General features: G+C 33.9%; 2 protein-coding genes across 2 annotated transcripts; one reads left to right on the plus strand and one right to left on the minus strand.

The window, feature by feature from the left end:
- The first annotated feature begins 5,516 nt into the window (after nucleotides 1-5,516).
- LOC150101464 (uncharacterized) lies at nucleotides 5,517-7,724 on the plus strand. Its single transcript, XM_090400754.1, has 3 exons — nucleotides 5,517-5,692; nucleotides 6,027-6,405; nucleotides 7,488-7,724. Exons 1-3 carry the CDS (start codon nucleotides 5,540-5,542, stop codon nucleotides 7,583-7,585), a joined length of 630 nt encoding a protein of 209 aa, XP_090256880.1. The 5' UTR covers nucleotides 5,517-5,539; the 3' UTR covers nucleotides 7,586-7,724.
- Nucleotides 7,725-15,315: 7,591 nt separating this feature from the next.
- On the minus strand, nucleotides 15,316-18,488 carry LOC150101465 (uncharacterized). The gene is made up of 3 exons (XM_090400710.1): nucleotides 18,278-18,488; nucleotides 17,683-18,061; nucleotides 15,316-15,601 (listed from the first exon to the last, which is right to left on the minus strand). Exons 1-3 carry the CDS (start codon nucleotides 18,428-18,430, stop codon nucleotides 15,504-15,506), a joined length of 630 nt encoding a protein of 209 aa, XP_090256836.1. The 5' UTR covers nucleotides 18,431-18,488; the 3' UTR covers nucleotides 15,316-15,503.
- Nucleotides 18,489-25,917: the final 7,429 nt, after the last annotated feature.

Raw genomic sequence — 25,917 nt, forward strand, 5'->3', positions numbered from 1 at the left:
AGTTTCTCTCAAAAAGTTCATTCATATAAGATACTGTATTTGCATATGACGTGAGTCTGCAGAGATAAACAAGACAAAAAAGGTTCCTGTAGTAGATAGGACAAAGCAATGAGTGTTTTATATGGTACAGAGTTTCTTCATTTATGAGTACTTGAATAATACTGTAATTCGATGTCTGAATATGGTCGTTCCTGCCGTAAAATAGCCTCTTCGACCTCCTGTAATATTTTATATGGCCTGCATCTATTCCTGTACAGTGACTATATTTAAGTGGCTTATTGATGCGTACCTATAACTGCATAAGTAATCACAGCATTAGCTCAAAAACTTCTCTGAAATAGGTATTTTATTGAGCTAGGAATGGGATTCTCATAATGATAGCCATTGTTAGACTTATCTACAAGTTGACAAAACATTTTTGTCAACTTATCTACAACTGCGTGACATCCATTTACTTGATCTTTCTTCAAACGTAAGAGTATTGTGAATATATTCGTAATGTTTTTCCGAATTAGTTTAGTTACTACGTATTATTAGAATGAGTATCCTCATATTTACATGGCGATCGTTCTTCATTTATACTATTCTTCAAAAATTAAACTACGTTTTCATTAATTATTGGATACTGTTTTGAGCATAGGAAACACTTGGTAGTCGTTTATTATTATTATTATGATTATTATTATTTAATTAAATCCGGTAGAAAACTAAATTATGCTCACAAACCAGAATATAAACATCTGGTTGCAAAACAGTAAAATAACATAGATTTTGTTTTATTAAGGAATACATTATTTATTATTTATTTATTTATTTTTGAAATTGGAATGTAAATGAAACAGTTTAAAATATGAACACAATATGAAAATAATTGAAAATAATATCAAAAGAAAAAAATATTTAAAAACAATTACAAGTAAATGGATTCCAGGGAATATATTACAAAATATTTACCATGAGAGATCTATTACCAGATCAAAAGACTTGGTTTAACCAACCAAGTCTTTTGATCTGGTTGGTTAAACCAGGTTTGACCTGGATTCAAAACATTAGCTGTGATATTCACAAAAATGTTCTGCCAGTAAGCTATTCATATAGTATATAACATTTAAAATAAACTTTTAAAAAAATTAACAATATATAACTGTTAACAACAATAACTGTATATCTTTCTGTAGCGCGATTTTATAAATGAAAATATTTATATGAAATTTCTACAAATATTAGAAAAGGAGAATACTAAAAGCTAAAATAGAATAGAAGGACCATAGAGATGATTTATCTCAAAAAAAAAAAAAAAAAAAAACGTAATGGTAACCCTATGAAATCATACTGTGCTGTTACCACTGAAGATTGCAAAGGAACTTCCTGATCTCCTGTGAGATTTTTTTTTTTGTCCAAAATACAAACAATTAAAGGTGTTTACAGTACAATTGTTTACAGTGTATTTTAAGTTAAAGTGTTAAGATGAATTTTACACGGATGGTACCCCAACACTTTCACTGTTGTGGATATTAAGGCAGTGCACTGCCTTAATATCCACAGTTTATTTTTCTTACAACGACATGCGAACGTTGTTATTTATTTATTTATTTATTTCATTTTATAATACTAGCATCATTGCGAAGGCCATGAATCAGAAACTTTTATTTATATTAGAGAGTCAACAACAGCGCCATGTTTTCCAGTGGTGAAAATATGGACTGCTTTTTATTTTCTTTATTTTATTTTCACGCGCCATTCTCCTTCCGCTTGTATTCTTTTCTTTCTTTTTCTTTATCCACTTGGTAGTTTTAATATCTTCAATGCACTACATGATTCTCTGGTATTTTAAAATACAATGAACCCTCCTAAATTTAGAAAGAGGTTTAATGATATCATTTGACCATCTTGAACTTCGTACTGTTTTATGATTTTAAATAAAAGCTGGTTTTGATTGCATTTGAGCTGTTTCCAAAAGTAAACTTAATCATAGATCGATATTGCTTCTTAAGTTCGTTTTTTCCTTTTTCGTATTAATGCACGAGTGGGTCGAGCGCTTCTGCCACTGTTGACAACACTATTATTCTGGTAGAGAGACTTATGCGTTGGTTACTCATAACTATTGTTTTTCAGGAAATAACAACGCATACTAAAATATTAATGATAAAAACTTTAATTAATATTTTCCTATGTTTCGACAACGCTACATGACCATCATCAGGGATCACAAAAACAATGATATGTGCACAGAGGCACTAACACTGGGCAAATGAGGCTGAAGAAAGGCAACCGAAGTCAGGTCAAGAGTTCTAAATGGCGCTTCCTATTGGGCTAGACTGGGTGGTCTTGGCCATTGGGTTGACGATCTGAGGATGAGCGCTTCCCAAATTTGGGGCAGTCTCATGCACTCAATGTTGAGATTTGGAAAGTTTATAAGTGTTGAGGCAGATTCGAGGACGGCTCATATTTGTATTTGCTGCGGTGTAATAGCGTGGCCTTCTTCCAGCGTAAACTGTGGTGATTGTCCAAAGCATGGACAATCACCACAGTTTACGCTGTGGTGATTGTCCATGCTTTCATAAGTTCCTCATAAATTCCTCAGTGACTGTAATGGTGGAACCGATGCAGTCCTTGTGTTCAAAATTTCTGATATTGACTGTTTGACCGTAGTAGGACAGTTTCCAACTGCAAGGGACCTGGTAGACACCTGATAGGTCTTGGGAATGTAGATGGTCTTTGGTGGAGAGCAGTCGCTCCACTAAAGAACAGTCTGTAAAGTTCTGTCGAAACATCTTGATGTTTCGACAAAACTCGCCTGTTTCTTTGGGAACAGTGACAATTGCTTTTACTGATCATAACTACTTGCAACATTTCAAAGATCACTGAAGGTTTTAATTTATCAATTTTTAAACAAAACACAATGAGAGTTTTGCAACACTTAGCGATGAGAAATCATAATGCAAAGCTCTCTCTCTCTCTCTCTCTAAAAGGTATAGGTATTAGACTAGTTATCAAAATGGGTAAAGCACTTGTAACATTGGAGTAAACTGATGTAAAATGAACTAAATTTTCTTCATTGGTACATTTATTGAATTGTATTATGAGGAACTTTTATTTGTTTTTTTTTAAATATTTATCGTTTTATTAATACATATGGCTTATATATTATTATTATTATTATTATTATTATTATTATTATTATTATTATTATTATTATTATTATTATTATTATTACGTGACACCTCCAGCGAGTCCAAGGAGTCATTGATGGAGGGCACTCTACTCTGCATCGCTAAATACATCTCACCCTCTCCACTACTACTTAATTCTCCTACTACTACTACCATCAACACCATCTATTGCGCGCATCATCACTAACAACAGTATTTTTTTGTCTGTAAATTGAGGGTGTTCTGAAGACCGATTTCTCTGTACGCGGGATGCAAAACCCGAGTTTCCGGAGAAAAACTCTGCTACCTCCGTATGAGATCGGCTAACTCACCTTAAACTGAAAAAAAAAACTATATATATATATATATATATATATATATATACAGTTATGATTCCAATGTACTATGCATGTTTCTATATACTTTACTTCCGTTTTTTTATTTAATTTTTTATTAATAATGTTCCATCTTATCTAAATTCCTGCGTTGGATCCAATGGTCCCTTTACAGCCAACTTGGTTTCTTATAAACCCAATGAATAAATGATAGAACAGTTAATCCTACCACCACAGTCTGCCGTGACTGTCTATTTATGCGCTTTGTTGTCAAGTCGAAGTTTTTGGAGGGAAAAAACCTTCCATCGCAATGGGAGAGGATAACTTATCTTCATTTGATCTTTATTAAGGTTTTGCGACATAGACAGTATTTGAACCAGTTTTCTGAATCAAAGTTATTATTTAACATACATTATAATTAAAAATGAACTCATAGATAAAAAATAAAGTTCAAATAATTTAGCCTACACACGGTAATTTTCCATAGTCCTTGCGACCTCTTCTCTCTCTCTCTCTCTCTCTCTCTCTGTGTGTGGGGGGGAGGGAATAATTTAAAAATTGGTTTATTTATTTAACTTTAATTTAAATAAAATTTCACAATATTGTTTGATTCGATTTGTTCAAAGAAGCTGCGATTAAATCCACTTATTTTCAATGCACTTTTGTGACACATTCTCATACACAAAAGGAACGATCGTATATAATAATATTTATATTCTGCTCAATCGATGGCGGGACATAACAGTTATTCCGAAATCAATTTTCTTGAAATAGTATAGAGTTTTGGAGTATTAAAAGCTAAATTAAGTTAACTAAATGAATTAAATTTAGTCTGGCTAGCTGGATAAGAATCAGATGCTGTTTTGCAAATTAACTACAAAGTGATTTTAACTTTTACAAAGTAACAATAAATCAGTGATAGACAGAATAAAGCCAGATTGCTGACTTGAAGCTATGATCATCAAGCAAAAATTGTCATACTTCGGACATATTATTCGAGCAAATGACAGTCTGGAGAAGATAATGATGCTTGCTAAAGTTGATGGAAGCAGGAGAAGAGGAAGATCAAGAATTAGATGGGCGGATGGAGTTAAAGAAGCAACTGGAGTGCGCTTGGAGGTTCTGAAAGACATGGTCAGGGACAGATCGAAATGGAGAGTGTATGTTCGTGGAGTCGCCAGGAGTCGGAAACGACTCGATGGATCATAATAACAACAGCAACAAATTTTCGCGTGTTTTGCAATGAACTTGTAATCATTTGCTAATTTTTTCGCTCTGTACTTCGGGTTAATTCATACTCTAAATGGCTTCAATATTACGTTATCATTTCTTGAGTAAACTTTGTAAACACTTTCAGCGAAATAAACTAAATTATTATTTTCCATTTGAATTCTAATATAACAGGCATAGTTGAAACTTTATTCAGCTTATTAAAATATAAGTGGGAAGTAGAAAATACGATTCTAGATGGAATGAAGAAATGTTCGTTAAAAATATTTTTCCCCCTTTTCAGATATGTTAATTCGAATGAGAATTTCATTACATCTAGACATTATTAGTTCGTTCTTCAAATTATTGATAAAATAAAAAAGAAGATATATAGAGAAGTAATGCAAATAACGAACAGAATTGAATTAAAGTTTTTTTTTTTGTATGTCAGGTATGAATGCCAAATAAAAACTGAATCGAACTTTCTTTCAAATAGTACTGAAATTTTATCAAACATCAAACATTCTAAGGATATAGGCAGATAGAACTCCTATCTGATTGATTACAAAAGCGTTATATAACTAAAACCATTTGTCTAAGTTCCTAAAATACTCATCAGAATCAGCAGATGTTTCCACTTATTGAATTCTTGAAAAACAACGATTACTTTATCTGCTGAGAGAAAAGCTATTTTGATTAACTTAATCGTTTCTTAAATATCCTTCTATCAATCAGGTGATGCACTGTATTGAAGATATCACAAATTATTCATTGTCAATGTCTTATAAAAACTAGCAATGAGCTTGTGATATGCTTACATTCTCATTATTGTAAGTGTTCACAATGCTTAGCTTGGCAGTCCTGTTATTCACCGTGAGTTCGGTATGGGGTCATGGAAGACTCATAGACCCTCCAAGTCGCTCAAGTATGTGGCGATATGGGTTCAAGACCCCCGCAAACTACAATGACAACGAAGGATTCTGTGGAGGTTGGGGAGTAAGCAAAATTTTAAGTTTATTACAATGTACTGTCCTGAAAAGAAAGAGGTTGCAGTCTGTGATTAATCCATGACGAATTTATCAATGGCTGTTAACTTTCTTTCATATTAAGTAAATCTTTCCTTCCTGTCATTCAAACAGAAAAAAAATTATGGTAAGATTTAAAGAATAAAAATGAGGATCTATTAGTTTACACATTATTGCCATTATTGTTTTATTTTCAAGATAATTGTACTCTTGATCTAAAACCCCAAACAGGTAGACTTTATCACGCATTGTAATTCATATTTCATATTTTTCATGAAAATAACTTACATTTTTTCTCCAAATAGAAACAATGGATGCAAAATGATGGCAAATGTGGAATTTGTGGCGATGCCTGGGACTTACCAGAACCTCGTCCTAACGAAGATGGAGGTCTATATGGCAACAAAATCATTGTGGAGACCTACAAACCTGGAGATACCATCACAATAACAATTGATCTCAACGCCAATCATATGGGATACTTTGAATTCAAGTTGTGTCCTGTAGTTGAAGGTGAAAAGACAGAACAAGAATGTTTGGACAAATATCCTCTGCAGTTGGCTGATGGCAGTGGCGATAAGTTCATTATTACTCGTATGGGAGGCGCTGTGTTCAAGATTCCTGTGAAACTACCTCCAGGACTCACTTGCGAACGATGTGTTTTGCAGTGGCACTACAAAACAGGTAAACTTGTTTGGTTAGAGAACAGTAATCCTTATACGCAGCTGACGTTAGTAATAGTAAAAGAAATTTTTTTGAAAAGTGGCATTACTCCTTAGAAAAAAAATGAATAAACAGTTTATATTTACAGAGCGAGCATGTAACCTCTTAACAATTCTCGTTCCACAATACTAGACTAGAATCATTATCGGACCAGAAGAAAGAACCTTTTTCGTTCGATTCTAATCATAGACCAGATAAATTTTTTAGAGCATTTTTATTTATTTATTTTTTAAAATCTGCAGTTCAGGAAAATCAACTAGAACTTACACTAATCAGGCATTAATGCGAATTAGAGTTTAGGATTAGGAGATGGCAGCAGGTGTTTGCCGAAATCCCACTTTGATGGCTTTGAAATCATCGATAGCCATCATCTCAGCTATCAGTGTTTTGGGTAAAGACCAACTGACTGCCAATTTCTAAACGTCAGTTATGGCTGAAAGAATTTCTCCTAGTGAATAAAAGGGGCGTTAAAGAATTTATTTATTTATTTATTTTTATTTAATTCATATATTTGTTTAAGTAGACCGTAATTGATATGATTACAAAGCAATAATAGGATGATTATCAAAAAGAATACGAAAGAAACATTGTTTAATGTTTTCAAATTGAAAATGCAGGTTTTAACTGATGAATATTTTTACGAGCAACATACGGAGCTAATGTACACAGATAATCATTAATTTCATAAACCCTTTAAAGAGTTTGTACAATATATATAATGCCGATAGAGGGCAACTGACTCAGTAACTTTACAGTAAATACTGCTAGTTGTGAAATTAACAATCGAAAATCGAGGCAAAATTCTATTGGCATATTTTAAAACTGCCATTATTTATGCTATTTCTTGTTATTATTATTATTATTATTAGTGCTATATGTAATAATCAAAGATATTATTTTTGTAGCAAATAGGCAGAAATAAGTTAATAATGCACCTAAATTAATTATGAGAAATTGTATTAATTTTTCTTCTTTTTTTAAAAAGTTATTCTAAAAGTGGTGATATAAATAAATAATTTATTCTATTTCTTTATTGTTTTTAGCTAACCGATGGGGTGTATGTGAAGATGGAACAGGGAGGAATGGATGTGGACCTCAAGAAACTTTCCGAGCATGCGCAGACATCGCTATACGTGCATAAATCACTGTCACGTGATTAAAAGCAATAATAATATCATCAGAATAAGAATGGCAGTGTTGTAATTTTTGAGAAACGTGTTATTTAATAAACGTTGAGTGTCCCATATTTACTTTTAGCAGTAAACTGAAAATTTCATACAGATGCCTTCAGTTGTGAGTTTAATTTGCACACAATTGATACAGTTATTACGTTAAACGGAATGTTTATTATTATTATTTGTTTTGAAACATTATTCTTATCAAGGATAATGTTTCAAACTTAGCATTCATTAATGTTTTAATGTATGATTAAATTCGGTTATTAGTCATAACACAAATAGGCAGGGGAAGGTCTGGTTTTCTTAAAACTTAAAACAAAATAAAACAAAACAAAACTGATGATGTCAAGTATGTAGAAGACATGATAAGACAACTTAGTCACTGATGTGCAACCTTTTTTCAGCTTTGGAGCTACGTTTTGGTTTCAAATCTATTTTATTTACGAGCCGGTTATTTTTATATCGGAAAGAACATTAGGACTTACTCGCTTGGTACGTATACTTTCAGGTATTGTTGATTGTGGACAATAAATTTGTGCTCGAATATGCAAATCATATTGCCAATGATTTAAAAGGACTATTTTAGATTTCACTAAAATAGTCCTTTTATGACTATAGATATCAAAAATATTACATCCCTATTAATATATACGAATACACTTTTCTTCTGTATTTTTAATTATTTAAGGTATTATTTAAAAGAAAACATTACGACAATATAAAATGACATTCTTTTAGGAGCTACTCTTAATTATTTTCTGGTTTATTTTGCGAGGCCGTAGATTGATCCAGCAACGCATGCGCAACTATAGCTTCCTGACTATTGTTTGCACATGCGTGCTCTAAATATTATCCATATTTTAAGATAACTAGATTTCTTAACAAGTACATCCAATAGCCAATTTATTACGCAAATCTTCAACTGTCCCAAACTGGATGTCGTCAACAGATGTGTGTGTGGGGGGGGGGGGGCACACACATCTGAACTCTCCCTACAGCAACATATATTGACATTGCATTTTAAGATGATTGCTGTATAATCCGATTCTGACAGAATCAGGTTATACAACAGAGCAATGGGCCAGAGTTATGTAAACATTAGCAATTGTTTACTAAGATACATGTTTGGTCCGAAAACATGGTTTTCAGTAGTGCAGCTATGATCAACAAACACAGAAACACAGAGACACTGAAAAGAATATCACATTCATGTTTGTTTGAGATGAAACAGCAGAATTACGTCATAGACCATTTCTGTGAGCAGAAAAAGAAAGAAACTTCCATCCACTCCTCCTTTCCTTGGGCTGACTAATGTTTTTGATATCCGGATCTAGACACCTGTTCCAACCGAATAACTGAAATAATTCTTATTGAAATGGAAGCATTCATACTTCAAAAGCGTAGACCACTATCCAAGCAATTAAAGAAACGAATTCCGCATATTCCAACTCGCTGGAAACCAAAACTCCAGCGTCCCACTCAATCTACAAAGTAATACGCAGCATCAGCTGAATAAAGACCAACAATCAATTCAAATTCAACTCGAAAGGGCCAAAGTGCAAAAAATTACCTTTTACTCAAATAGCAGCTAAACCTTCTGATCCTTTGCCAAGGACATCGGGTGCAACTTCTGTTGTTTCAGGTTTATCACTGTGGCATCTAAATCGTACCATTATAATATCACCCAAAGACAAGGTCGACCTTCTAGTATCATTCTCTTGCAATCCCTGCATTGACGATCAACGCGAAATACCTTTTATGGTTCCAGAAACTGCTCACTACATGTCTCCTCTTGTCTTTTGTCAGAAAGCATCAGAAAAAATCCTAATATCAAATACCAACAAGTATTCAGGTCCTGATGTCTCGCCCCCCCCCCAATTCTGTTTAAAACTTTCTGAGCTAATACCCATCCGTATCGTCTTTACAGTCTTTTATATTTATCTGGCATATATCCCTCAGCATGGAAACAATCCATCCTGTATATTAACCTAAGGAAAGGAGATAAAAGCCGGTCATCCAATTATTTTCTGTGGACCTCATCTCAGTTCTATTGAAAATAAAGTTATCAATTCTTTCGCCATTTTGAAGCTTACCAGTCTATCAGTGACAACTGGTATGAAATACAGAACTCGACCCGCAGCAGATCTCCTTGTTAACATCACCTATTCATGGAAAGGTTCGGGTGAAACCCATGTGGTTGCTCTATATATGTCCAAGCTTTCGATTGGTTCTGGCACAAAGGCGTGCTTACCAAATTACCATCACATAGCTTACATCCCCCCTCTCCTCATTTTGCTGGATTGCTAATTTCCTCTCTAGTCGTTCACTGAGTGTCATGGTAGATGGCATCCTTTCTTCAAATTTTTCTACCAGTCCTACAAAGAGTTGTGTGCTTATGCTCTTTTCCTGTTCGAAAATGATTTTCTGTCTATCATCTCAAATCCGATCTAATGTTTTACTTATATCAGCACACACTCCATTCCTTTCCATTCGACAAACCTTGCAATAAGCATATATCCCAAGAGCTGGAAAATCTTCCATAATTAGTATACTTTAAACACTGTGTTTTTGGATTTTTAGTGAGTGAGAACAACCTTGTCAACTTCATTGCGACTAAACACAATCTTGACTTGCCAAGAAAGACTTCACATCACTCCTCGTTACCACTAATAATAACCAGACCTTCACTCTTGATCAGATCCTGGTATGACTTCCGCTTCTCCTAGTATAGGCGCATCCTATTCATAGTCTCCTCTGCATTCAAAAACTTCTACTTTCCGCTGAAGACATCGTTTTCATCGGTGCAACTCCTAACATTGTAAAAAAAACTCAATCTATAAATATTGTTCTCATATATGGAGTGGTGCACCGATCCCCTCTCTAAAAATGCTTTTACTGTCAAGAAGAGGATGATTTGATTGATGACACTATTCTTAAAAAGTCCTGCCACTGCTTCATAAACATAGTGTTTCCATTCTTCACCTCTTCTGCAGATATCTTTATTGGCTCTATTTCACTGATCTGACTAATGCCATTCCTCCATTTTCCCTCAAATCCATAAATACGAACATCTATTGGTCAATATAGGAGGATATAGCATATTTCGCCAAGGGATGAGATGGTGGAGTATTACTTATGATAAGGGATAAATTTTATCCTCTCATAGTGGAGAATTTGGAGGAAAACGGTATTAATGGTTTTGAGAGGCAGGACAAGATAGCATCCTGCTCTTTGCCCTTTCGGTTCTCTGACTTATACCAACATTGGTATGTTTCTATAGGTAAGGGAACCCAGAGAGGTGAACAGGGTAAAGCATATCAACAGGTTCTTTTTTTCTTCTTTAGAAATTGGAAATTATATTTTCAAAATATACTATTTTAGGATAGTGGAAAATTTAAACATTCCTATGCCCAACACCCAGAATATCATAAATAAGTAAATAAATAAATAAAATAATATAAAATACATATAACGTTTGAAATAAGTAAAACTGAGCACATAACTAGAACGGATTAAGCTCATTGATTGTGAAACTAAATATTGCATGTTTTGCTATCATTCATTAACTAACGCCACCTTTAACAAGAGAATGAACATACGGAAGATTGAAAGATGTTTGTTTGTGAAATACCGGCTGTTTGAAGTTTTTAAATCTTTTGTATGTTCCTGTTAGCCATTAAAAACGCAACATGTAATATTTAGTTTAAAACGAGTCTAATCCGTTCGAATTTATACAGCTGACAATGAGTTAGAGGCTTTATTTCATTTTTTTAACGATTACACTTGTAATCGTTAAAAAAATGAAATAAAGCCTCTAACTCATTGCCATTCCCAAAGGAATCAGAGGGAGCTGTTTTAGTCCTAGCTGATCTTCCTTCTTACATGGCCTTCACCGAAAAGCTGAGCTCGTGTCTATTGCTGATTTCAGAGGCACCAGAGCAAGCGGGCGACAAACAACTGCTGCCATCTAGTGATCCAAAACACTAAGCTAGTACTGTAATCTGAAATCATGTGAAATCCAAGGTCAATTTTACTGAGATGCCAAATAAAAAAAAAAACGAGTAGCTGAAAGAAAATATAATACTTGTCGGTGCCAAAGATCGAGTAACTGGGGATATATTGTTGTATAACATTTTGTGTATATTGTGTATATTGTATATATTGTATATTGTATATAGTGTATATTGTGCTATAATATTGTATTTTATAGCATTTGTTAGTTTTTTTTTTTTTTTTGTTGTTGTTGTTGTTTGTAAAATAGTTACTACGACGAAATGAACCAACATTCTAAGTGAATCATGAACAAGGAAGTGTTTATGAATAAATATTTCTTCATACATAAAATATCATATGGATTACCATGTGACTGCTGTTTCCGCAAGTGAAATTCTGAAGTTACCTGAGTGATAATCCAAGTGCATACATAACGTACCTTATCACTTGAAAAACTTTTTCGACCTAATTCACCATAGATAACTGTATGGTAGTATTTTTTTACGCTGAAATATTTTATTTTTTTTCTTATGTACGATCCGTATAATTTTTTTTCAAGGACCCATATGGTATGAACGAGGAATGTGTGAGTAACTCATATGGTAAAAGCCACTACTTGTTTATTTTCAATCTCTCATCAGGATGAGCCTATGGATGAGCCTATAATCATTCATTAATTTTATAAGACTCTTTTAAATTTATTTTTATATAAGATAGAGGAAGCTCCATTTATACAAAGGCCTATAAAATCATTAAAAAAAAACTATAACCAGGATTTAGGAATAAATCCTTGATTTTATATGAATCCCACACACGACAGTAACGGTAACGTTATGGGCAAGTAGTTAGAAGGATGAAATTAATTTGTTGATGTTTTTTTTTTTTTTTTTTTGAAGGCCTCTAAGTAGAGAAGGTTATTCAAAAGAGAACAGGTGTAGGAATGAAAACACATGATGATAAATTGGTCCAATGAGTTTGGAAATGAAGTGATCAGCAGCTGTTTGGGTTCGTATATGATTAGAGGAACGGGGACCAGTAGCTGTCAGTTCAGTGGAGAAGTGTCCATGTAAATATCTATAAAAGAGGCATAATGCAGTAACAGATTGTGTATGAGAAAGAGACTGGAGAGAATCAGTGAGGAATGGGCCATCATTTAGGTGAATCGTTCGCTTCTGAATACAATCATCCATTCCAAGAAAGTTCTTAGGTGCAACACTCCAAATGTCAGAACAGTGTTCTAAGTTTATCTTTGAGCAAATTTAAGCTTTATAGTGTCAGGAGTTGAGCAGGAGAGAAGTACTGTTTGGAATAAAAAGGAATACCAAACTTTTTGGAGGCTGAAGAGGATATGGACTGGTATACTTATGCCACAATAAATTAGATATGATAATTAACACAAGAATAGAAAATTGACTCTGGTTGGCGAGAAGAATATTATAAAAAGTGTGTGTGTGTGTGTGTGTGTGTGTGTGTGTGTGTGTGTGTGTGTGTGTGTGTGTGTGTGTGTGTGTGTGTGTGTGTGTGTGTGTGTGTGTGTGTGTGTGTGTGTGTGTGTGTGTGTGAGAGAGAGAGAGAGAGAGAAAGAGAGAGAGAGAGAGAGAAAGAGAGAGAGAGAGAGAGAGAGAGAGAGAGAGAGAGAGAGAGACAGAGAAAGAGAGAGAGAGAGAGAGATGGTCTTTCTTCCTGGAAATGATGGAAATGAGACAGATTGCATTTTGGTGGAATGAAGATTATCCAGGAAGGTTGTCCTCACCTGTTGAAAATGGTAAGGAGATCAGTATTGTAAAGTTCTTGAATTGTAAATTATCTAAGCACTACAAGGTTCTGGAATGGTTCACATAATAGCACTGTATTCAAAGATAAACAAAAAAAGAGAAGAGAGTAAAATAGAATGTTTTACTTTTTTCGCAATATTGCCAACGTTGTCATCTGCGCCACAAATTTAAATTTCTAGTTTTCGAGCCAACTACTCACCCTCACAACTAATAATGCGAAAATAATCTCAATGGACAAAGATTTTCTTAGGCATATAACATTCCGCTGAGTATTCCAGTTTGGAAATCATGTGCAGAAACATAATTATAGAAAGTTGAACTGTCATAAAACTACTTCAACAAAACTATTAAATATTCTCGAACTGGCCACGAAAGATGCTAGAGGTCAACAGAACGACTTGTCACTTTTCAAAATGAGAAACGTGAAGAGCGATCAAGTTTCGAAATTTTGTAACTATCAACAAGAAAAATGGCATAATCATCATCATCATCATCACCATCATCACCACAGGGAAAGGAGATTATCGAAAATCAAGAACCCTATCATTGTTTTCTTTGACTGTTAAGAGTTATGTATCAGGAATTTGTTCATGTATACTAAATTGTTTTATTCAACAGCATTGATTTAAGTGTCCTTAAGCTTTTAGGGGAGATGTTCGTCATAGCCGGCTAGAAAAGTGATGTACTGTCTGGAAGTGTATTTACCACCTAAAATGTAATATATTACACAAAGAATCACGCCAGAATGCCACAGCGTTCCATGATTGTAAATATGTTTAGGTGATAGATAATTTTCATTGTCTGAGAGTCAAGTGAAGTTACCTTGCAAATGAACTACATTTTGTTTCTAGGGCAGGGTTTCTATATCATCTAAAACATGCTTTACTAGTGTGATGTAGACTTACAACCTGTTAAATCTGATTACTTCACCCTGACACTGTCCGGACGCCTAATTCGTTGTATATGTAATACTATTTGGCCAAGAACAACAGCTATGACTGCACATCTGCTATAATTCTCACTTGTATTGTTTTTTATCCATCTATTTGTATGCAAGTTATTTCGGGAGCTCTTGATCGACAGAGATTATTAAATGGTATTTGGAAACCTTATAAAAATTTATTAAGCTATCCAAATTTTGGTTTCACTAGAAAGATTTTCTAGGGCACAAAGGGAAAACAAAACCGTTGTCAAATTTATGGATTGTAATAATACTTTTGATTAGGGTGGATGGGATTCAGAATGTACTCAACAATGCAAGATGGCTTAATATTTTCAATGGAATCATATTTATTGACAAAATGATTGCAACTGCTGCTAATAATTTCGCACTAGCTCGATAGAATTTATAACGATTTTGATATTTTGTATCTCTATTAATTTTTAAAAAATATGTGATTGTAAATTCGAATAAACAGAATTATTTCACAAGATAGCTAGAACTGTCATAAAGGATAGAGAACGTTTAGCACACTTGTCGATATAGCAAAAGTACTACCATTCGATAAAGTTCTTCGAATAACATAAATCTGTTATAGATAGCATAATAGTTTAGCAAAAACGTTAATGTAAATTTAACTTTGAACAATTTCACACTGAACTGTATGTTTTTAAACCGAATTGCATGCTCAATAACACGATCTCCAAGGAACACTACCAACAATAGCAAAAGCACAATTTAGCGTATAAATTCTAAGAGAGACTTGAGTTCAAGGCCTACACCTTCTGTTTCGGCTCATCCGGGAACTTTTGCATAGTCTTATCAAAACGTTTTAATTGTTTAAATAGGTTTGATGTGGTTCCTGAGTGTACACTGATTCATGTCCTTTCTAATTTCAACGTAAGCGGATGTAGAACGTTTGAAAAAAAAAAAGGGAAAAAAGGCTGTAGTTTCTTTATCCTAAACGTAATGATTTGATAAATCATTGAAACAATAACTTTGCTTTATTTAACTTCGTCTTCTTGTTACAACAATCTGCATAATTATTGCACTTCAGAATGATAACAGTGGTTTGTACTTAACTATAATTGAGTTCTGGAGGAAGTGGTCATTAGGTTAAAAGAAACGATGGGAAGAATTTTGATGATATTATAGTCTTTCAAAATAGACCTTTTAGGGTTTGATGGAGATGTCGGCACAGCCACGAAATGTTTCTTGTGGTCCACAACCGGTCTTTCCTGAACCATCTGGGCATTTTCCCCAGCGGTTAGCTGCAAGAGTAATTATACGTCGATTAAGCATTCGCTTATGATATCTCATAAAAACATTTAGAAAGCTAGAAATTCTATTTAAGCAAAATGTTTTCTAAATTCGCTCACAAGGTAGCATTTTTCAAAGGCAAATACTTGCGTTCATTTTTAAATTTGTAAAATTTGGATTTATATGAAATCAGCATGAGATTAGTTTCAACAAAATAATCCGGTATCACGGATTATTTATTTATTTTTATTATTTTAAATCTAGAACCTCAATATAGCAAATTAAGCCCTCTACTAACGTATAAAATTTTGACCATGTCTTCTATTTATTTTCCCATTTTTAAGAAACCTAAACAATAATTAAAAAAAGCTGAATATAATATAATATCACTTTATTATATGAAAATTATTCAAACTAATTTCAGCAGTGCAAAAAAAACAAGGAACTTATTAAGCATGTTTTGCTTTTTAAAATATTATTAGAATCATCAAATTTTATCCTCAAGGGGGCACAGGATACTATGATAAGTTTACATTATTGCTAACCTCTTATTGACAATTTTCCTCCAAATTAGTCGGTTAAGTAGACTTCAGTAATATCAGAGTGTTAAAATATTTTCTATTTCATTTGTTTTATCTTAATTCATGGAACTGAAATTTCCCCAGGATGCTCTGCGTTTCTCATGCGTGTATTCCTCACTCTCTTATAATAACTCATCAAATGAAAGTAAGAAAAATGATTTTTTTACTTGTAGTGTAATTTAACTTGACAAGTAAAATATTTTGATAATCTTATTATTGACTGCTCTACCAAGTGTTTTGACAGACGTCAGCAGAAATCCTGTTGTCACAGAAACGTTGATCCATTTTAATTATTTGGTCAAACAAATGAATCTATTTTATTATAGAGAGAGAAATAAAAACCAGTTTCCATGAAATTTTAAGAACTCTGGCTAAATAAAGGCAATTTTTAAAGCGGGAAATTGGACCGCAATCTTTGGTATCAAATGGAAGAAATTCCTAGATCCAGAGAGTGGGACTAAACTTACAAAAAGGAACGATTTTGATGTGCATGGTAAGGCTGCAAAATAACAGCTGTAGTACATGTAATACACATTAAGTTAGCAGTGAAATCCTTGCTTAATTGCCTTTGCACTGGATGATAAAATTTTGGACTCCAACAAGGTGATAGGATACATTCACTGTAGTAGTACTTCCATAGTCCTCTAACATCACTGTAGTAAGATAGCATTAGATCAACGTTAGTACTTTCGAGCTAGTTTTGAGTTCTCACATGAACTTTTATATGCTTAGTAGGATAAAGCAATGAGTTAAGTTGGTTAGACAAGGACGGAAATATTCTTGGCACCTTTCTTTCCACTTAGAATCCGGTGACATGTCACATCATAGTGCTGTAAGTGTTAGGACTGATGGAGAATAACAACTACGCACCAAACCTGTTCAAGACACCTGGATCATAGGATTTAAAGAATCCAACAAAACATCCATTAGACTTTAATCCATCGTTTTAGACTGATCGGAACTTAAAGATTTGGAGGTAAATTATGCAGGATCTAATACTTTACTCAAGCCCAATCAAACGACAATGTGTTGAGTACCCAAACATTCTTATGGGAAATAAGAAATGAACAAAAATATCAAAGGACTGTAATGTTTAAATACTAACCTCATCGGTTGTTTACTAATGTTACATTTTTAACATGATATGAAGTTAAGTAGCTTCTCCACTACAGTGGGTAGCTCTTAAAATGGAAAGACCTAGGAGGGATCGAATCCTATCTAGATTCAGGAGCATTTGCATGGGCTTTTTAATTGAAGGTGAATTAGCTATTTTACATCAAGCAACAGGATTTATTTTCTCAGAAACTCGGATTTTTCTCTACATCAAAACAGGGGGCTAGCGAATACATCTATTGACATTTAAAACAACGATTTCATTAACCGCAATATCGCTATTGAAAATTAGGTTTAAATGCGAAGTTACTTGTTCTAAATAGGTTATTGGGGCTAATATGCAAAAAAAAAAAAAAAGCGATGGGACGATTTTTAATATAAAGAATCCCTTTACTCACCTGTACGATAATGCCATTGAAGAACGCAGCGTTCACACGTCACATCCTCAGGTATTTTAACGTCTACTTTGAACACTGCCTTACCTCCGTGAGGAAGTTGATATTTGTAACCGTCACCACTTGCAAGATACAAAGGATGCTGGTCCAAGCATTCCTGATCAGAAGGAACGCCTTCAGTCACTGGACATATCTTGAATTCAAAGTGACCCCAGTGATTGGCAGTAAGATCAACCGATATGGTTGTAATTTCTCCAGGCTTGTAAGTCTTAACTATAATTTTGTTGCCATAACGACCACCATCTTCATTAGGACGTGGTACGGGCAGATCCCATGCGTCGCCACAGATTCCGCATTTGCCTCCGTTTGTTGACCACTGTCTCTGTTAACAACATGCAAATAGAGTTAGTATTAATATTTATATCTATATTTAGAGAAGGTTTAAAGAAAAATTGTATCATGAGAATCATAAATTATGTAGTCATCACACAAGCGGAAAGAGAGAGAGAGAGAGAGAGAGAGAGAGAGAGAGAGAGAGAGAGAGAGAGAGAAAGAGAGAGAGAGAGAGAGAGAGAGAGATTAAAATAATCAGACTAACCCCATATCCTCCACAGAAGAGTTCATTGTCATCGAAATTTTTTGGATTGTCAAAACCAAAACGCCACATACTAGATCTGCTCGGGGGGTCAATTAGTCTCCCATGACCCCATACCATTCCTACTAATGCAAATATTGCAACAAACCTGAACATTATCTTAACTATAGCGTCAAAGAATTTTCTAAGACTATAGCTACTACCAAAGAAGTGAGAAAAAATTTATCTCTTTGGGACTTATATACTCGTCATCTAAAAACATGCGCATAACATTGTGCTAGTATCAGAACAGATTAGGAGTTATCATCAGTTGAAAACATGTCCTAGTTTTCATGTAGTAGATAAACAAATTATGATGATCAAAACAATATAGATGGTTGCATATTAACGACCATTCTTTGTAATGAGATTTTACATTTTTAGAACAGTTAGTTCATTATGCATATTTTACAAAAAATTCTAACACACTTTTGTTCAATATTTGAATTTAATAAAAAAAATAATCGCAATTCTAAATGAAGGAATGAATGTTCACGACAATATACACCTCATTGATTTACAAATATTTATCAGACGTTAGTAAAAACAATGAAGCCTTGAACAGGAATACCTAATCGTAACATATAATAGATTCCACACAAGGTAAGTTACTTTCGATATGAAGTCACATAATTTATACGACATCAAAAATATACGTTTTGATTTGATATGATAGAAATAGTTGCGAAAATTAAACTAAAATGAATTATATAATAAATTTATCTTTACCTGGACAATCGCCTGATCCTAAGACTAGTTTGGTTTCAGATACTTTCATATCAGATATTATCAGATCCACTTGAAATTGCATATTAAAAGTATATTTTGACTTTAGTTTAAAGAATTAGGGCCTAAAAATGAGTACGTAGAAGTGGGAAGTGGAAAGTGCATATCTAGGTTCAAAAATATAAATGAATAAACTTTCATTTATATTTTATATTTCATTTATATTTTACTCCGCTAGATGGCGGAGTAAAAGTTAATAGCCAGAAGAATTTTAACAAACTAATGTAGAATTATTCATGTAGAATTAGGCTATTAGAAATAGCGTAATACTAAAAGTTAACTTTTGGGGGGGGGGCATAAAGGAGCAAAATGCTGGTTTTACACGTGTGAAAAATATGTAAATCGAAATCTGCAACTAGAAAAATGGAAATATTTTATTACAATTACTATTTTACGTCACTGAAATAATAAATAGTCTTATTGTGAAATTATTGAAGATTTTAAAAGAAATACACGGTAAAAATAAAGAAAGAAGTAAAATGAAACTAAGGGAATATATAATATATATATACGTATCTCGACAGAAAAAGACTTGGCTATTTGTTGCAAAACAGTGCGGACAGCAGTCAGTTACCCCTCCCTACTTTACTGAATTTACATAATCTATTGCAGTCTTCGAATACTTTGAGTACTTTCGCTCTCTATCGGGTCGCATCGTGGGTTTAATTTGGTGTACTGTGCACCCACCATTGAGAAAAGGCGTAGTATGATAGCCATTGAGCTGGTCGGTCATCAGAATGGGATACGAACTCGATGAGCACAAAGTGCTCAGTGAGTTCTCACTTTACTGAAATGTTTCCTTTCATATTATCAGAATCACTTGAAAGTGCATATTAAAAGTATATTTTGACTTTAGCTTAACGAATTAGGGCCTAAAAATGAGTACGTAGAAGTGGGAAGTGGAACGTGCATACCTAGATATGTGAATTCTACATGAATAAATGTAAAAGTGGGAAGACAACCATTTCGATCGCAGATTTCTATGGTCGGGCTTTCTTAGAGAGGCTACAGTAATGAAAATTATTTATGCTTTCGGAAAACAGTAATCCGGTTAACAGACGACCATTGCTTTCAGCCACATACTCACACAGTCTCTCTCTCTCTCTCTCTCTATGAAATTACTTTCTCACACACATTCTGTTTCTACTTTTACCTTTTTCTAGCTATTTTTACGGATGCGATTCTGCCTAATTAGTTGACTTCGTTCCTCCATTTTCCTTTAACTTGCAAAAATGCAAGCTGCTGCTACAGTGAGCCAACATCTCTACACCACATGCGCCCATCAGATTCAGGACTTAAAGCGCTATCTTTTCGTCCACCTTTTTCATTCTATCCTTTTGAACAATCTTCCTCACAATGAGTTTTCCAGGTTCTAAATCTAAAATCTATGACTGTTCAAGAGAACTCATCATCAGGTTCCTTCTTTCTTTTTAATTTGCCCACACCCTGCACTAATATGCTGTAGACTTGGCATACTTTTATACGAGATGCTACCCAAAAGTTCGGAGAATTTGAATAGAGCGCGCGAACCGGTTGTAGTACGGCCTTCCACCGTTACAAGGGCGCCAGCAGTACTTTTGTGAATCAGTATTCCAACAGCTGAAAAACTACGGTCTTGGGTTATGTGCGTTTTTTTAACGTCGTGTTTTAGGGGTTCAGCTATTTTCTTCTCCAACTGAAGTGGCGGCTTTTAAGGAGCACAGAATCTATCTGCGTCAAATTTTGCTTGCAGATAGCAAACTGATGCAGCAGTAGCATCAGTCGCCTCAGTGGAAGTCATCAAATTCACCGCGGTTAAAAAAGCGTGTCAATTTCGTGCTAAGTCAGTATTTATTATTTTTATTTTTTATTTTGACATCCAAGGCATTGTCCTTAAGGAATTGTTACCCCCCTGTCAAGCTGTCAACGGAAAATTTTACTGAGATTTTGAAGCTATTAAGGGAGCATCGGCTCAAACGCCCAGACAAGTGGAAGAACAACAACTGGATTCTTCCCCATGACCAAGTTCCTGGTTTTCGAAAACACGACAGTTATTCCCCTCTCCCCAATCGCCTGACTTCGCTCCCTGCGAGTTTTTACTTGTTCCCCAAGATAAAATTCTGGATAAAAGGGTTTTGACACAGTTGGAGAGATCCAGAATCGTAGGAGGTACTCAACACAGTCACGCTTTAGGACTTCCAGGGATGTATGGAATCATGGAAAAAACGCTGGTATAGTTGTATACATACCTAAGGCAGTAGCGCACTCAGGATTTAATATTGGGGGGGGGGGGGAAGAGTTGAGTAAACGATTTGAGAATACACAATATGCATCGCATACGACCTATTACTGAGCATCTGCAATGATCGCTAATTCATAAGTAGGACAGAAATAGAAGAGCCGACAGAACAAAAAAAAAAATTAATTTTATTAATTAGGAAACGATTTTTGGAAAATTTTCTACTGTTTTTTTCCTTTTTCTTTGGGGGGTTCCCAGACCCCTTAGCTCCCCCCCTCTGGGCGCGCCACTGACCTAAGGAGACTACTTCTAAGGAAATGTAGGCGTTTGGGAAGTGTTTTTTTTTTTTTTTAACCGTCAAATTCCTCGAACATTTGGGTAGCACCTCATATAACAAAATAGAGAGAATACCACTGAATCATTGACAACTATCGCTTCCATTTCATTTATGAACCACCTTTAAATCAAACGCAGCAAAATAATTTTTTTTTTATTGTTCTTTCAAATATTTAGATATGTACAATGATCGTCTATTCAGTATATTATTTTACAACGTTCAGCACTTTGTGCTACATATAATGAGATTTAAATAGTAATGATGATAACAGTTTTTTTTTTATATAACAATCATAATAATCATTTAAAATTATATTGTTCAGAGTTACATAAGTTGTATAATATTACATGTTGTGGTTTACTATTTTTTTTTTTTTTCAAATTTGAAAAGGTGTGATTATACAACAGTATTTGCACATATGCAATCTGAATATTATGTGTCCTTATTTTCACAAACATACGGTGTAAACTCATGATTTACTTTTAAAATAATTTTTTTTTTTTACATTGCATACATTTGTTACAGTTATTATATACATTACATACATTTGTTACAGTTATTATATACATTACATACATTTGTTACAATTATTATATACATTACATTCATTTGTTTATATATGATACATTACTTACATTTGTTTACATGTGATATTTACATTACGTACATTGGTTTACATATAATACATACATACATTGGTTTTCTTGTGATACGTACATTACATGCATTTGGTTACATATGATACATCTTGGATGAGAACTAATTTTTTTTCCTTTCATCCTCGAAGCTTAAATGTAAGCTTATCTGAGGATGACACCAGTTGGTTATTATGTATTGTTTTTTTGTTTTTTTTTTGCTGTGTTAGGATGCTACGGAATCTGTGATTGAGAAATTCGCGCGCACACACACACACACGCACATACACAATAAATTGGAATGTACTGATGCGTCGCTGAACTGGAAGCCTGAGCGAATATATTGTGTTTCATTAAGTTTGTACGGTATTTTGGGTGCGGGTTTCTTGTTCGTAGTATGTTCTTAGAGCTCTTTTCAGGCTATTGTAGTTTGTAAGGTTTCTGTATTCAAAAGGTAATTTGTTTATCATGTCTGGGATGTAGAAGTTTCGCGTGGCCTTTCCGTAGTGATTATTGTATTTATATGTGATATAATTAGTAGTCTGAGGTCTTGTTATATGGTATGTATTTCTAACTGTCCTGTAGTTGGCATCGAAATAATGTTTTAGTAAGGCTGCATAGTGACATAAATGTTTTGCTGTCAGTATTTTGTGTTCTGCCGCAATGTTTATAAGGTCGTGATTTTCTCTTTGTTCCCGAAAGATCAGTTTTGTCATAATAATAATAATAATAATAATAATAATAATAATAATAATAATAATAATAATAATAATAATAATAATAATAATAACGGCATTAGTGGTGGTGGGGATTCTATTGGTGGGAATATATAAATCACTAGTTTTCTATAGTGATTTATGTAACTGATATATCTAAGCCTAACTTGCTGAGTGACATTAGACAGAGAACTAATAGGTTTTGAGTAGGCTTATTAATATGCTATTCAATAGTGAGAGATGCAGTTATTAAAAAACAAGGCTGAGATAATTTATATATCATTCTGCACGAGTGTCTTAAAACCCAGTAATTCAGCTACATATCATATCTGTTCTGTTATCATTATTTGGCAGCTGTCTCTTTCCATGTCCCACAGAAGTATCGTCTTTTTACTAGTTTATCCTTTGAATAAGAAAACCTTGAATCTTCATGGTCATCATTCTCACGTGGATAATCTCCCACGATAAGGGTTTTGATTCAAGGCTGTGTATCGTACATAACTGTTAATTCTTAATTTTTGTACGGATTCATGGTTGTCATTCATAATATAACAATTTAAAAATTTCCTTTTAAATATATAAATTAAAAATAATAATTTTATTTACTAAAATAAAATAAATTAAATTAAAATTAAACAACTATTAAAATAATGATGATGCATTATGACTTCAGATGTATTTTTAGTGATATAAATATTCATTAAAAATACTCTAACGATTTTTATTCCCTAAAAGGAGAGGGTGAAGACGTTTTTATCCCTATTATGAAGATCAATGATCAGCAATATTAATCCTTAATCATCACTAATAGCCCGGACCATGGTTATCAATAATTTCTTGCTAAGGTCTATTTTCTCGCGTTGTAGTACCAACCAAAGTGTCCCAATTTATTGGATACTAACTGAAATTAGCTGAAAGAAAAAGGTCTACAAAATGTCCTGCAGCGGGTGGCTAGAATTAAACTTGTAACGGTATTCCTTCTGGAGATGGTCCTGAAAGCAAACTCCATTTCCATAGGGTTACATAGGCGCTTCACTTCATTTTATAATAATGTAGATATTACTACACTGTGTCTTCAAATTTAACTTGTTTATAATGTTGGTTTGTGTGTTATCCCCCAGACGATTACTAATTTTAAGCGATAACCGGTGAAGAGATGCAAACAAGTACCGCCATCTCGTGGTGGCGCTTGCTCGCGTGAGATATCGACTAACTAATTCCAATTGGAGAAGCGTCATTGGAAGCACTTTTAGACACGGCTGAAGCAGACAATCTGCAAAACACTGGCTGCAGTGAGTCACAGAGAAATATCACCGATCAGCCAAAGTGCTAAATTCAGATTTTATTTTTATTTTTTTCTTTTCTCCTATGGGAAAAAGACAGGATTGTGTTTGAGTAGCTTTGAAGGTGATTTGTTTAGGAAATGTTACTATTAAATCATAATAATAAAGTATAATAAAGTATAAATAAAACTTATATGTGATTTATTTATTACACAAATAAAAACTAACGTTAAAAATAGGATTCATTTGGTAGTAAGCAAAAAAACTTGCATGTGTTTTATAAGGACTACGAAAAATCTACAGTAAGTGAAAAATATTACTTGACTTCGGTCGGTGTTGTGTGTGTGTGTGTGTGTGTGTGTGTGTGTGTGTGTGTTATAAAGAAAGGCTTAACAATGTTTGATTTACAGACGAAAGGATTATAACAGAGGTGACAGAAGACAGAACTTGAAATATGTGCTTGGAATGAAATACATTGTGAATCTCACGGGTATGGCTTCACCTGACAGTGCGATAGCAAATCAAACAGAACGTTCAAGATAAGTTGAAATAATAATATACTGCTGGGAAAACGAAAATGAAGTTGTCTATCGGATTTTTCTTTTTCTTTGTATATGTTCTTGTTTTTTTTAGGCTCACTTTTTATTAAGTTATTTACTTTTTTATGCACATAAAACTAATCATATGAACTTAATTTACATACATAAAAATTTACATACTTAGTTTACATACATAAGGGTCATGGCAGAAGCGTTCACGTCGCGACCCCTGTCGGCTTGTTTACAAGCCGCGAATTCTGCTCCCAGGGATCTACAGTTTAGCATAGTGCAATACAGTCGTCTATAGTTTTCTACAGTTTTATAGTGCGACTAGCATCTTCTTTATCATAGACACAATGACTAAAACTCGACGTCCCTTATTGGAACCAACACTGATAATAATCATACACAATACAGAGGGTCTCTCCTCTGTAAAAGAAGATCTTATTGCAAAAATGTGTAAAGAACAAAAATGCGATATTTTATGTCTTCAGGAGACACACAAAGGACCTCAACAAGTCAGACCTAAAATTGCTGGAATGAAGCTCATAAAAGAAATACCATATGAAAAGTATTGAAGTGCTATCTTCACTCGGCATGAGCTCCAGGTTACAGGATGCCTAATCACAAACCCAAAATAACATAAAAATCCTTGGAATAGATCTGGATAACATCATTGTTTTCTCAGTATATAAACCACCTAGTATAACCTTTGCTTTTTGAAATGTCCCAATACTTGACACAAAGCAAATCTGCTATTATTGTAGGCGACTTTAACAGTCATAGCACACAGTGGGGTTATAGTGAAACAAATGAGGATGGAGAGTTAGTTGAACAGTGGGATGAAAGTAATCAAATGAATCTTATACACGATCCTAAACAGCCATCATCATTTAACAGTGGAAGATGGAAAAGAGGATATAACCCAGACCTTGGATTTGTTATTAACAGAATAGCTAATCTGTGCACTAAACAGGTACTTGCACCAATCCCAAGTTCACAACGTAGACCAATAATGTTGCAAGTTTTCCCACCAGTCCGACTTAAGGAGATCCCACTTAGAAGACGCTTTAATTTTATAAAAGCTAAC

The sequence above is a fragment of the Typopeltis vanoorti genome, chromosome 11 (genome assembly GCF_054136105.1).
Source record: "Typopeltis vanoorti isolate ZY-2024b chromosome 11, IOZ_Tvanoo_1.0, whole genome shotgun sequence".
NCBI classification, from domain to species: Eukaryota; Metazoa; Arthropoda; class Arachnida; order Uropygi; family Thelyphonidae; genus Typopeltis; species Typopeltis vanoorti.

Coding starts and splice junctions, on each gene's coding strand:
- LOC150101464 (XM_090400754.1), top strand. CDS start 5,540: ATGCTTAGCTTGGCAGTCCTGTTATTCACCGTGAGTTCGGTATGGGGT. Junction 5,693..6,026: donor GATTCTGTGGAGGTTGGGGA/GTAAGCAAAATT, acceptor TTCTCCAAATAG/AAACAATGGATGCAAAATGA. Junction 6,406..7,487: donor GCAGTGGCACTACAAAACAG/GTAAACTTGTTT, acceptor TATTGTTTTTAG/CTAACCGATGGGGTGTATGT.
- LOC150101465 (XM_090400710.1), bottom strand. CDS start 18,430: ATGTTCAGGTTTGTTGCAATATTTGCATTAGTAGGAATGGTATGGGGT. Junction 18,062..18,277: donor TCTTCTGTGGAGGATATGGG/GTTAGTCTGATT, acceptor TGTTGTTAACAG/AGACAGTGGTCAACAAACGG. Junction 15,602..17,682: donor TCAATGGCATTATCGTACAG/GTGAGTAAAGGG, acceptor TTACTCTTGCAG/CTAACCGCTGGGGAAAATGC.